At 39.8% G+C, this 14,500-nt stretch overlaps 1 protein-coding gene across 1 annotated transcript; it reads left to right on the top strand.

Moving 5' to 3' along the window:
• Positions 1-5,421: 5,421 nt before the first annotated feature.
• On the top strand, positions 5,422-11,835 carry RB195_006778 (uncharacterized protein; the record flags this gene model as incomplete). The annotated part of the gene is made up of 13 exons (XM_013435284.2): positions 5,422-5,550; positions 6,958-7,053; positions 7,103-7,221; positions 7,283-7,441; positions 7,558-7,656; positions 8,997-9,087; positions 9,144-9,302; positions 9,422-9,474; positions 9,537-9,682; positions 10,464-10,561; positions 10,849-10,917; positions 10,974-11,140; positions 11,649-11,835. 13 exons carry the CDS (start codon positions 5,422-5,424, stop codon positions 11,833-11,835), a joined length of 1,572 nt encoding a protein of 523 aa, XP_013290738.2.
• Between the last annotated feature and the right edge of the window lie 2,665 nt (positions 11,836-14,500).

Below are 14,500 nucleotides of genomic sequence, written 5' to 3'. Positions count from 1 at the left end.
TTCCTTCTAAATTTTCCCTTAAGGAACGAGTTGGATCAGTGACGTCAGGGACATCACTGACTTGTTCACTTAACTGTCCGTTTTCGAGGGTATAAGTTGATGGTTAGCTGCAGTATATGTTACTTTACTGTTGTTACTTTAATGGTTAACGATTGATTCGTTAGGCATATTAATCCTGTCATGAGACATTGCAGAACCTGTAATCCTTGAGAAGAAATTCTGGAATTATCCGAATATACTGCTTTCAAAGGACTTTCTGATTAACACTTTCTGACCAATGCAGTTTAATATCGGAGTATCCATACGAAAAAGAAAAACATATTTTTGGGTTTGAACAAAACGTAAAGGTCGTGCTGAAATCTGAAGTTCTCCAATCATTACTGCTCCTCGACTGTCTTATTGTTCTGACATTTTCTGTCTATGTTGTTCAATTGACGATTTTCTAAACTGCACGGAAACCTTGATTCTTGTCAATTTTTTTTTTTTGTTGTTGTTGAAAAGATTGCGTTCCGTATGACAAAACAGCTTATAGAAAACAGAAGAAACAGAAAAAAAAAACAAAAACAAACAGCGTCTCCTATCTTCGCATGCATTTCTTTTTTTGGAAGACGTTCTATATTGGAAAACATATTGGTGATATATTAATCCTCTTATTTTCTCCATTTTATCATATAGACGTCCGAGTCATTCGTTTTGGAGAACCGACACATTTCTAAACATAACTGTATTTTGGAGCTGATAGAAAAGATGAGACGTGGGACTGCCAACCTCAAATATCTGCACTATACGGCGCTCTGAGGTAATTTTCCTTTTCGGGTAAGAAATATCGTTACATTAAGGGGTAGAGCACGAGCATGAGCATGAGCTCCCACGACAGTTTTTTAGTAATTGAATTGAAAATAATTGAATTCGTATATCATATATGCTTGTTCGCTATTTCATCGCAGTGTCACACCGCACTTTCTCGATTTCTCATGTTACCTACCTGATTTTCTGTCAATAAGTTTGGAGATTGGACAACATTGTCTTGGTCTGGTCACAGTTAGCCAATCACCAACATGAATCCTACCCCTTCTGAAATGTTTGCTTGGGTTTCCTGTGCGTGATAATTCCCTACTAAAAGGGTGTTACTACTGTCTTAAGAGGAATACTCCTAATAGCAGTTTTCCCCTTTTCCTTCCTATTCACTCATTATTAAAGTAACGAAATCTCGTTCAAAAGTGATAGAGAAATTTCACCGTCCATTAGTATTCAAATCTATTCTTTTTATGAGACCTACTCGCTTCTAAGGCTAACGTTCTCCCACACTCTAGCTTATGTCGTTGTCTGCTCTCTCTCTCTGTCTCTCTATCGTCCCCGCATTCTATCCCTAAATGTTTGCACGGACAAACTCCCGAAATTGTATACAGTGAGATGATATTGTACGCTGAAATAGTTTGCACTATTTGCAAAGTGGCTCCGTTTGTCACTGAAATGAGTTATTGTTCTGGAAATGTGAGAGAAATCGAATCATTGCCCTGTTTGTTATCTAATCTTGAGGTTCACCGCTGAATATTTTGTTCAGAAGCAAAGTATTATCACAATCCAGCTTCGAAGACAATCGAACGTGTTAGTGTGATGCTTGGTCGGATAAGTCGCTTATTTTGCTGGGAACCGTCGCCCCTCCGTGCTGTTGTGTGTCTGCGTTTCCTCTTTCTCCAACCATCTCCTCGTTCTAATACTCAAGTCTCTATCAAAACACGCACAACGCTGGCGGCCGCCATAAGTCGTTGAACGGTCGATTTACTTTATTTCTTCGTTTGCTTCTTTTCTCCTGCATGGGACTTTTTATGAATTCCAGGTGATAGGTAAATGAGATCTGGTTCCTTTGAAACCGAATTAGAAGTGTATGAAATAAGTTACGGTGGTGTTTTGTTTCTTCTGTGCCTTTGTTTGCTGAACTTACGTGAATTACGTGAATCCAGCAAATCGCACGGTGAAATGTCTCGCTGAATCCAGAATACTGAATCCAGATAGGAGAATTGTTCCTAAAAAAAAAGGACATTTTAAAGGCCACGTACGGAATCATCATTTTAACATCTTCTCGAGAAAATTAGTTTGCAAAACCTTTCTTTCAGTGACAAGTAGGTGGGATAAATGAGTTTAATCCAGGTAATAACCATAGATGCGATAGTTGGAGCCGGTGCTCTGACCCTCTTCACTTTTGGGCGGTTGGCGAAAGGTCCCCTTTCACCTGTGGAGGTTCCGGCTTCTCCCTATCGCACCCATGGTGATAACCATAAAACAAAAAGATTCGTGAAGCTAAAGCGATTGTATTGGAACCCTGCAGCAAAAAGTGAATATTTAAAGGCAGCGTATCACGATTTCGATTTTGAGGATGATTGGAATATTATAGGGATTACAAAGGAGAAATGTTGTTGATATTTTGTTTCCAGTTCCTCCATGTCATATCTATGGATGGTAAGGAGGAAATATTTTTACAATTCTTGCGATGAGTATGAAAAAGTGCTGGTATAGAATTGCTGTTCAATACACATATACTCGAATTAAAAGGATCTGAATAATAGTGTATCTGCGCACGCGGATGGGGGTGGGAACCTTCACTTGAAATTAGCATAGTGTCAAATCGTTTTGATCTTACTGTAAAGAGGTTGGAGCGAAGAGCAACATCTCCTAAATAACATGGTGAAATCGCGAAACATTCTTTTTCCTAATGTGCATCTCTTGTCTTCTTATGTTTACTTTCACATCTGTTCTGTAACTCCTAGTTGATTTTAGTTGAGTCATACATATTAGGCACCCGCTCTTTCCGTTTTTAGAAGATATCACAGTGATTCGCTCTTATTTCGAACAATGATTTTCTATTTACACATATTAAATTGTTCTAAAAGATTTTCTATGTGGTCACAAATCCTCCCAATTGCCAACTGTGCAGGGTAGCGCCCTTCAGTTTATTATGTATTCTTTAGCATCGAAAATGAATTAAAGCATGGTTTTTCTCCTGTTGACTCTTCGTAGGAGATGTTTTTCTTCTATAACAATACGAACATTGAGAAACAAAAATAAATAATTTCACTTCATGTATGTGATAAGTCAACCGAAAAGGGGTATTTTTCATCTACCAGTTCTAACGCTTTTTCGAATACGCGTTTTCTCAACCTATAAGAGTACGCGGAATTGCCGTGCCGCGTGAGCACAGCTGCGCTCCGGTTACGAATGAAGATCGGCTGCGAATGATATCCCTCTGCTTTCAGCGCCTAATCTCTTTTTTTTTTGGTTGGCGAAAACCTAGCCTCTAGATTGCCGGGTATAGTCGGAGCAAAATGACCTGAAGATCTGTGCAGTTGCGTAAGCGGCTGCACTCGAAGCGCTGCAGTGGAATGTAGGGGTTAGGATCGAGAGAGATCTTTGCAAAATATCGGTTCCTTGACCCTCTGTGTTTGAGCCGGCATACTCCATTTTTCACGTGGATATGATGTGCTAGTCTTAATTAATGTCACATGATTAGATGCGCTTGTATAAGCATCAATAAACACAAATGAACATCTCCTGATAATGTTGCAGCGCCCAGTGTTAATTCGTCTTATACAACTTAGTCCTCATACGATTCTAAATTGAAGTTGAACAGGCTGAATCGTTGACTGGTGTAACAATTGTATCATGTTGATATAGCCACCGTTATCTCTGCTCTGAGCTTTCCGAAGCAACTTGTGTTCATTTTTGATTCTCAAGATGTTTTTGAGGAGGGTCGGATTGTGAAAATTTGTCCCTCTCTTCCACATCTAGGAAATAAGTGAGGCCAGAGAGGATGCGCAGATGAGAACAGGAGCCAGGGTTAGCAAGAGGATTTGTGTTAGTGAAATTTCAGATCTGTTAATGTTGTTCATTCTGTTCACTCGTCACGTTATGTTGGAACGACATTGCGAATTAAATATAATAATTTATACCAGTAATACGCTAAAGACTTGGCAGAGCTTTTAGAAACTGAGCAAGTTAAATTATGCGTTAAGATAGTGGTCTTGCTCAGAGATATCGACTTTTTTGTTTTGTTGATTCGTATGCGAGCTGTTATCGGCTTTCTTCTACTCAGCAGCTTCTGGCGCGTTGATTGAAGTATTGCTAATCAGACTGTACAAATATATTTATGATAACAGTGGCCGTTAAAATCTGGGATAAGAACTCACATGCAGAAATTCTTAACCTCGCTTACCACGAATGTGATGCACATTGCACAGATGAATTTGTGCTCGATTGCGCTGGCCGTAAGAATCTCCCCATATACTGTAGATGTAAAAAGTAGCAACGAAAACGGGCAACATCGATATGGATCGCTTGATCGTCCAGTTCTCACCATCAAATTGGAAATATCAGTCAACTGAAGAGGAACGGGCGAAACGCAGCGATACCAAGTGGTGTATAGTGATCTCAAAATAGGGAAGTAATGCTCTGTCTCTGTAATGTGGTAGCGATGCAACAAGCTCTCTATTGATTCCTTACAAAACACAATGTCAATCAGTTTTCTGCTGTCATTTTTTTTAAATGAAATGTAGACCTCGTTTCTTTCCAAATATGTAGATAGCCCTTTTTAACTCTTCATATTATATTATCTCTGCGGTTTCCCTTTAGAACTGTACTGAGCTCTTGGGAATCCTGGTTTTTTTAAATCCTGTATTTTTTTTCGTCAGCTTCAGTTTAGCTCGTTTTCTTCTAAATGTTTACTTCTACACTTACCGAACAGTGTTAATCACCTATTTCTTGCTTGCTGTTTCTTGAACCGGAAAAGATACGTTACTGTTAGTGTCACTGCATCTTTCTTCCTTTTTCTTCAATGCTCACCCAAGCATTCAGTGCTGCTTCATATTATGTACATAATGTTTTTTCGTTTCTAGATGTAAATACTGCATTATTTTCGAAAATGCTTGTTGCTTCCACTGAGAAATCACTTGAGTTTGTCTTCCAGCCGCTTTATGAAAGGAAGATGAATTCTTTCTACACCTTCAGTTACAGGCGCCGTTTCTCAATCCTTAGATACTACAATTTGTACCTGTTTACGATTGTGAACATCAGTAGACATTTTTTTCTTTTGAAAGTTCTTCCTATCCTTTCACTCAGTTACTTTTGACCCTAGCTTAAGTAACTGTCTGTGCAGCACTGTGTCAGCTGTATGTTATCTGTTTCAGTCATTAACACAATTGTGCAATCATCGAAAACACACTCGGTCACCACTCTGTGTTCTTTCCTTGTACTTCGTTCGTCGTCCGTAATCGACTGCGCTTCTGTTCTATATAAGAAAATGTTCATTTCAGAAAGAGTTGATGTCAATTTTTTCAATGCGGTCCAATAATCGGAAGTCACTGAGGATTTAGTGTGCTTTGCTGGAGCATTATAAATACGGGTATTGTGTACATTCGGTGAAGGAGCATGAGCGACGTGTTAACTGCAGAGATAGTGCAGCTTATCGCAGCCGCTCGAGCTATTATCGGCACAAATCAGGTTCCTGAAGAAGCACTGCCGATCGATGAAGCACAGCTGAGCGACGTTAATATCGAGGTCAGTTTTAGCCTCATCCTTCAAATCTGCTCGCAGATCCTAGTTGGCCATAGACGAATGTAATTAGGTACATTTCTTTGAAGAAAAAAAAAACGATGAGGAGGGAGTCTGTGTTTCCCTAAAGAACCACTACTGATAACTGAAATGAAGGTTTTTTTTTCAATGCATTTTCCTCGGGGAAAATATATTTGGGGAAGGAAGAGGCGGCACTCAGTCGTGCCCGTATTTGTGAACGCTCCATCTTACTTTTTTTCCTTGTAACTTCAACTTACATATCATTGATCCTCCAAGAATAATGCTCAGGTATTAGGGCCCCGACTGATTTAGTTATTTACTTCCAGAAATAAGGACACCACTGAGTCAATCATTTCCTATCTCAATAGCAAATATTCGTTAATTAAACGCATTTTGGATTACTTGTAATAGCACTTTGGTGAATAATTCGGTTCGATATGTCCGAAACAGGTTTTCACATTAACAGACGCCTTAATGACCAAAAGGATCGCTTTGTCGAGCAGAACGGAGACGACGAAGGACGCAAAAGAATCGGATGAAAGTTCTTAGTCAAGGATCTCTTCCTCATCACTACCGATTGGAGTGATGACACCGCAATTACGCGAGAGTTGTTATCCTGAGCAGGACATACGGGACGCAGGTTTAGTTTTGCCCTGGTTGCGAGAAATAAGCGTTAGAAATGGGCTTTGTAGCCTAGGAAATGAGGAGTGCACAGAGAATACACATATCTACAGTCATGGCAAAGAATTTGTTTCTACAACATAAGTGTCTCACATTATTTCTCTCTCTACTAGTCTTGTTTGAGCTAAATGAATGTTATCGTCATCTAGTTGTCGAACGACTTGATTTACAAGTTTGTTGCGCATTGTTTTATACGTTTGTGACTTGTTACTGAGAACTTTCGTCCTTTAACTGTGCGTACGTGTTTTCTTCTCCTCCTTATCTGCTTCAGAGTTTGTTAAATTGAGTGTAGCTCCTTTCTGAGGGCTGAGGGCATATTGAAATCCCATTTATCGGTTTTGAGTTTATACTTATGTCAAAAACAATAAATAAATAAATAAACAAAAACGAAGAAAATTGAGGAAACAATGTACACATCGACACTGCACATGTGCACTGTTTCTATAGCAGTCTTTATATGAAGCCTGTGTTGAGAACATTTCAACTCGTGTGTAACGTTTTTTTGGAGGGAAAGTTGGAGAATAACTCATGCACAAAACAATTCTAGGATTTTCACATAATTCCGTTTTATTTATCGAGCTGGTGTCTTTTCAGATGGCTAATTAGAATTGAATGGTCAGAATTGGCTTTCTCTAGATTTTTCTCCTTAAAGGAATTTTGAAGCCGCTGAATGGGGTGCCAGTGGGCATACTGCAATCATCGTTGTTGCAGATCATCGTTGCTCATTCTTCATGTGGTAAGAATTGTTCGCGAGCGATTCCCGTGGAGCTGTGGACGATTCGCAGAGAATGGGATTCACAACAAACGGTGATCTAACCATTTGAGGTCAAGGTTCTGTTGCAATAACTTTTTTTAGGGTCTTGCTCCTTTGTTTCTGAAAAATGCCATAAGATCTCATCTACATTTTTCCCAGTTGAACTCTTGGGTTTCTACTTTAAACGGTCGTATGCCTGACGGTGTATGCTGCACATACAGGTGTGTACCAGGAGCGGAATTATTTTGTTCTGGGGGTTTCCTTAACAATTTTTTTTTTCAGAATTTGTTCCCATGAGTGTGAATTGGGAAGTGTCGATGTCGTGACCGAACATACTTTCCCCGTGTGTCGAATAAATCGTCAAAGCATTTTAGTCGTCTCGGTGAAGTACATTAAAGGAGAAAAAATGCCACTCCCTGTCGGACTTTGCCTTACACTAGGGTATGATTAAAAATTTTCCCTTCCTGTATATCAGCTCGTGACTAGGAACCTAATCATTAGCACATGTATTGATTGGGACTTGTCAAGAAATGGAATCTGTGAGAATAAAATTTTAGTGGGCTAGTAAGCGATCAGTGGCTTGTGCCTAGCCCTGTAGGATCACCAGCTGATGACAGTCCGCTGACACATTCTACCGAAGATATCGCCATTTCGAGGTATGTTCTTTACAAAAGTTCTTGTTGGTGCATGATATTATTGTCAAGCGCAACCTTACTCTCACATTTATTTTCTTTTATTTTGTCGATGTTAGTAACAAAATGTAGATCACGCATAAAAAACAAGTAGATTTATTCTGACTCTGCGCTCTCAAATCGAACTGTATCTGGAGTGACCGTTTGAAGAGAATCGTGGCGAGAACTTCGACTACTACCGGTGCTGCACCTGCACTCGGAAAAGAAAAGAAAAGCGCGAAAAAGGTCACGGAGCACCATTGAGTAGCTGAGTCAGTCAGGGCACTAATACCTAAGCAACAATCTTAGAGGACATTTAGGTTGAAGCAACTAAGTAAAAAGGAAGACAGACCTGGAACTATTACTGTTTTAATTTTACAAAATCTTCTAAACGAGGGAAAAATGTAGTTGTGGGGGCCACTCAGTGGCGCCCTTACTTCTTGACGATCTACCTTATTTTTTCTCGTAGTAACTTTAGCTTACATGTCATAGATCCTCTAAGACTAATGTTTAGGTCTTAGGGCCACGACTGATTTAGTTATTTACTTTTAAAACAAGGGGCCATACCCCACTGAGTGGCCATCTCAACTATCACTCCGAACAAGCTTAAGAGAAATAACTAGCCAAGTCATATCATGTGTTACTTCCAAAGAGAAAAAAAGAACCGAAAATGAATTCCATAGCAGTCCACGATCACTAAGCATGCTTGCAATAACTTTTATTCACACATTTTCGACTTGTATTCGCAAGTTGGTGGCCCTAAATAGGGCAGTTGGGTTAACCTTCATGAAGGCTGTTCACATTCGTCTGCGTCGCGACTTTAACTGGACTTCTGCAGTTGGGGCAAAGTCGCTCCTTCCACAACGATCTACGATCAGCGAGCCATTCGCAGAATTCCTCCTTCGACTTCGATGCAAGCTCCGGCCAAGTGGTAATCAGTAGTCTGACTGAAGTCATAAAGAGTCAGCAAGTTAGAGGCACCCATTAAGAAAATGGAATGGTTTAACGACGAGAACGGTTAACGTGTTCTATGGACTTCTTTGCGCCTGTTGTGCTCCATTGCCTTTTTCGCGGTCAATCGAAGAGTCCAGATACACTTCGATTTGGGTGCGTCAGATTGCCCCCCATCCTCCACCCAAAGACATTTTACACCACATACTTTATATATTGTATGTCAATCATCTCTACTAGATGGGATATATTAGCTTGAGCTCTGAATGCCTCTTTTCTCTCGTACTTTCAAGGTTTACTGCAGTTTCTGCCTGCAATTACTGTTTTGCGCCGAATCCCTTTCAGATGGAACAACTCTAATTTTATTTTTTAAGCCTAAAGCACAAACCGTTGTCCGGTGCAACACCTCCAAGTCCTGACGGCCCTTCTCCCAAGTTCGCGGCCGTGGCTGGTCCTCATGATGAAGTTGGAAGATATTATTTGGTTGTTTTAACGCGACGAAGTCATAGTATTTCATTTAGCGCCCTGCTCGCCGGGTACTGTCAGCGTGTTCGTTGTCGAGTCATCAGGAAGATGTGCGAAACTCGAAAGAGATCGACATCCTAGTGAGCCGCTTACAGACGATACAAGGAGAACGTGGTCGTCAGCGAACGAAAAGTGGGGGGTCCGTATTCAACAAAGTAAGTAAATTTTTTTCTGAAGAATTAAAAATTAAAGAATTCTGTTTCTGAACTGTGAATATGACTTGGATGTTGTTTATTTTATCCTGTCAAAACTGCATTTATACCTACACCTTAAGGTTACTGGGTTACCCCTTCATTCGAGCCCAGCTCCTTTGTTCCGGCAAAGAAAGTAGGTATTTCTTGGCCCTTTAAAAGTTTCACGAATTTTGTTCTCATTGTCATTTGTTGCAGCAGTTTATCAGCTTCTGACATTGTTCTACCTGATTCTCGCATAAATCGTCACCAACCGGGCAGCCTGTTAGGAAACTTTGAGGAAAGTGCCTTGAATGGTCGACTTGATCCAGTGAAAAGATTGGAGGGCTTCAAACTACAATTAGGTTGGAATGAGTTTCAAGCTGTTTTAATATTTGTATTCCGGACGTGTGCCTAGTCGATAGTTTTCCAGTGGATTTGTCTTGCTAATATATATTTTTTGTATAGAATAGGTGGTACACACTGTTGAGGTCTTGTTCAAAGATTTGAAAACATTCGATTTTTCTCAATAAGTTCGGTGTACTCTTCAGTTTACTATTTAACTATTAAGAACCGAACGGCCAGGATGTGTAATTACACCCGAAAAAAAGAGCAGATGTAGCATTGTTTTTGATAAAACCACAAAAAGTTCTCTGGACGAGTTTACATTTTTTTCTTTTCCATTCTTCAACATACTTATCAGCTTGCTCTACAAAACGTAAAATGACGGTAGAGTTCCCAGCAGCGCGGTCTGCGGTTTGATGGTATACTTGGAATGTGTTGAACGCACGGTTGTGACTGTTCAGTAACCATGAAGCGCAGAACGGTGAAAAAAAAAACAAAAAAAAAGAACCTTGAACCGAACTGTGAAGTCTGCGGGCAGCCTTAAATAAGCCGATGAAGGAGTTTGTTTACATCAGCCACAGACTTTATGGACTTTCATTTTTAACACTGGAACTGAAACATAAAGTTTTTTCATCGGCTAAACTGTAAAAGAACTCTGATATTCCTGATCCATTTGATTCGTGGAATACGAATTCGAATTCTATCTACTACTGAAAAGACGTTAGTAATAGACGGACTTCGTAAGGTTTCGACAATGTTCCTCGAACGTTGCATTTAAAATAGTGATGTTATATTTTTTAGCCGCATCCGGTGCCTTCTCTTCTCCGCATACCTCACTGCCTGTGACTGCATACTTTTTCGATCTTAACGATAGCGAAACAGCTCCATCACCTTACCTGGTATGTCATTGTAACTTGGAGAAGAATCAACTTCATAGTAATGTTTTATGGTAAAACGATAGTTAAGAACTAAGAACAACATCTCAACTTGAAGTCGCTATTTTGAAGAAAATTATCTCTAATGATCACGGTGATTAAAAAAAACGGAATTTCTATTCACCTTCTCGTTTTTTCATAGAAAAACTATCAGGCAAAAATAAGTCATTCTCACGAAAGAAGAATTCAGAATTGAGTCAACCACATTTTCTCTTTTTTTTGGCGTGGAGTGAGGTGGTATTGTTATTTAGGGTACTTGCTCATTAGAGTCGCTGGGGAAACGTGGTTACCGTGTACCCAAACAGGGAATTATTCAAGCGGTTCGTTTGCTTGAACATTGTTGTTGGCCTATTCAAAACAATTTTGCGGATTTCAGACTCTTTTCAATCCGCAAGACACTGTTGTGAAAGTGTTCGTAGTTGCATACGATATGACAGACATGCCGCCGTCATCACAGACATTCATACGGCAAAGAACATTTCTCAGCAATGACGATGAGATGACGAAAGTGGACAAGCATCTCGTCAATCTTATCCACTTCCGGCAAGAGTTTTAATCTTTGATAGCCTTTACTCTTTTTCTCAATATTCAACGTCTTTTGATTCTTTTGAAAACGCGGTGTCAATGTTGTAGCATGTTGGTTGCTGTCAACAAGGTTGACCAATTTCCCCTTTTCTGTAGCTCAGTGCTAAGCTTGTTAATATTATATTGCTGTTTTACCTCTGCTGCTTATCAGTTTTATTGGCTTCATAGACGTCTTCCCAATGAGCATATAGGCTTGAGAAACTGTCGAAGAATGTCACAAAATTTATAACTTGTTAGTTCTTTTCGTCAAGTAACTTCTTTCACGCTGGAGAAAGGAACTTTTCGGACGGTTTCTTTCGAATACTTCTCAGTGTTTTCAGCAATCACTCACTCTTTGTGTCATTTCATAATCCAAATCCATGTGATCTTTTTTTTTATCTTCGAGAGTTCTGCACTGAGAGTAACCTCTCTTTGCTTGAAGATAGTTTATAAGTCCATTCAAACAAGCAGTACATTCCGTTTTCAGATTGGCCACCGATCGCCGGTGTCGTCTGTATTTGCACACCGACATTCGGATGCTTTTTTCACAGGACAACACATTGGATGCGTTGAATCTGGAGTTGAAGGGTCGTGTCGGTCACGACTCTGCTCGCTATCGTCTCCTTGCAGAAACTGAGTTGCCACGCCACCCACGATATTCGCCTAAAAAATAGCTGCCATCCGGTTTCCTCACTTTCAGGTGTCTTCGGCAGTTGTACTGCCATATCATAATTTTTTTTGTAAGGCTCTTATGTAGATATTATTGTACATAATGTGTAGTTCACGAGGTAATTCACTCAGTGCTTCGAAATTGTTAATTTCCAGCTCTTTAGTTGCCTGTTTTGAATGAGGAGTGATTTATTTCGGCACTTTTGTGCTGCTCTCACCGCTTACACCTCCATTGGTATGCTGTACTTTTCTGCATTTAAATGTGTAAATTCTGTACATTTCGTCTCTTTGGGTAGTGAAATCTTTCTTCTCTTTCCATAAGTTTTTCCGAGACAGCTAGTTAATATGCCTTATAGAGTTGAAATCTATAGCTTTTATTGTACAGAACCAGTCAGGGATTTGAATAGTGGCATAGTGTTATCCTTGGGTCAATGCTATCCTACATCGCATTGCTTTCGCCGCCAATAACCATCGCTGGTTAACGTAAAACGTGGACAAATGCTTTCCTATGATACTACTTCTTCAATATTTTCGAAAACATCCCTTATATGAAGTTCCTTTTTTATATGCATGTTTTTCTAAACATTGAAATAAAACTTTTGGTTTTCTTTGTAATTTCGGTGTTTTGGTTCTGGCGTGGATGAACAAAATGAATTCATGTTTAGGTTGTTCTGTCAATGGACATAGCAAAGCACACATTCAGCGACTGGAAATTAGCTGTTTTCTGTGTGCATCATTTGAAACAGTAGTTGGAAACGTATGTGGATTACAGTTGTACGCATCACAACTATTATGTATAGATACCGAACACAACAGGTAGTAGTACAAATCTCGTCCAGTTCGTGATGCGGCCTTGAATGAACAATAATGGAAAACAAATAGAGTTTGTGAGTTAGTTTTGATTGGGCACTACCGTGCAAGGACACTCCCGAGTAAGTTTTAGGTTGAGCATTTCTTAGGTATGTCCGGAATACTAGATCTTCACTTCATTATTTGAGGAAGTGTCGTTCGATTCTAGCGGTCTACAAAAAAAAAGGTTTAAAGATTTTGGAAAAACCATTTCAACATGCGAAAGAACAAAACAAACCCAGCAGAGTGTTTTCCGCAAGGTCTAATACAATTGAATAATACAAGGGTGAAGTCTTTTTCGTGTCCGTCCGCGTGGGATGCGCAAACGCTTTTGACAGCAATTCGGAATCGCTGATGTTTCAAGAACGCATGTTGGGCTGTACATAACTTGCGGGGCCAAGACTATTTGTCAAGTCATTGTTTTTTCGAACCATCGACTGTGAAGTCACAGCCGGACCTCCTACTGGGTTACACCCACCGCTAAAGTCGATAATACGGAAACAAAGATAACGAAAACAAGTATGCAGTTTAGGCATTTCTAGAGCATGGAGTCATGCGTCATAGAAATATAAGGCATAGGAACGATATTCTTGATGGATTTGAGATAAAATCTCGTTACACCGGATTTGTGATTGCGAACAAATTGCTTTTTTGGGTAAGTTTTATATGTCCAGAGCATGACGAGGTCTATGCGTTCGTAAACTTCAAACGGTTCTGAGTTGAAGTGAACGCGGTAGCGCATCCCAAATGGATTTATCTTTTATCGTTTATACGTTCAGATCGTCAGCTCAAAACATTTGGCGAACGTCAGCGCTAACTACAGAAATAAGAAGCGACGAGCGGTAAAAGCGGTATATCGATAGTGACTTGAATTTCATAACGTGCTCCATTACTGCTGTTTGATGGGGCTATGATGATGGCTTGTGCTAGAGGGATTTGTGCTGCTGGACGAAGAGTGCTGTCGGATGATGTTTGTGGTCACCGGCCATGTGGTTAATGTAAAACTCTGAAACTGATCGAAAGCGCAAAGTGGACAACATCATCGGTCGCTTAGTGAGTTAGCGTGGATAGTGGCAAAGATAGAAGTATATTTGATGGACGAGTTCTAATGCTTGTGGCTACAGCTAAGTGGATCTGCGCCGTTTATGCATCTACAATTACGCACATGGCAAAAATCTTACGTCAAAACCTCGCGCATCTCTCAATCTGGTTGAAAAATCTATTCAAAAATTATTAATCCAATGATAATGGCTAATCAATCATGTTTTGATTTCGTCAGGATCACCAAATGCAGCAGAGTTTTTGATTGCTTAAGGCAAAATCGTTTCAAATTCACTTCGAAGCTTCATTTCCGGGAAAAGCAAATATCCTCAGAAAAAAAATCAAGAATCAGTAAGTAGTCAGATAAATTGAACCGGATTGGGGCCTAAACAACTGCGATAATCAAAGTAGTCAATTAAAACGCGAATAGATCAAATTTTAGTTCTAGAATGCACTTTTTTCTAACGCTCGAGTTCTCGAACACTTCAAATTTAGAGAAATACCCAAATATTTGTTGGCACAGATATGAACAACTATATATGAAAAGGTAACTACAGCTGGCACTCTTTGCTGTTACCATAATCTACTTATGTTCCGTTGGCACTCAATGCCTGTGAAAAATTGTGGTACTTGCGCACATCTAATGGGCACTGGTGCATGATAAGGCTCCCCGGAGGAGAATGGTTTCCGTTTAAAGCACATAGATGTAGATCTGTCATCACAAATGTGAAGACGAGAAAAGTGACAAAAATAACACTTTGTATTTTACGAATATGTTCG

This window comes from Necator americanus, chromosome I (assembly GCF_031761385.1).
Source record: "Necator americanus strain Aroian chromosome I, whole genome shotgun sequence".
In the NCBI taxonomy this organism is placed as follows: domain Eukaryota; kingdom Metazoa; phylum Nematoda; class Chromadorea; order Rhabditida; family Ancylostomatidae; genus Necator; species Necator americanus.
This window is presented reverse-complemented; position numbering and strand designations above follow the sequence as displayed.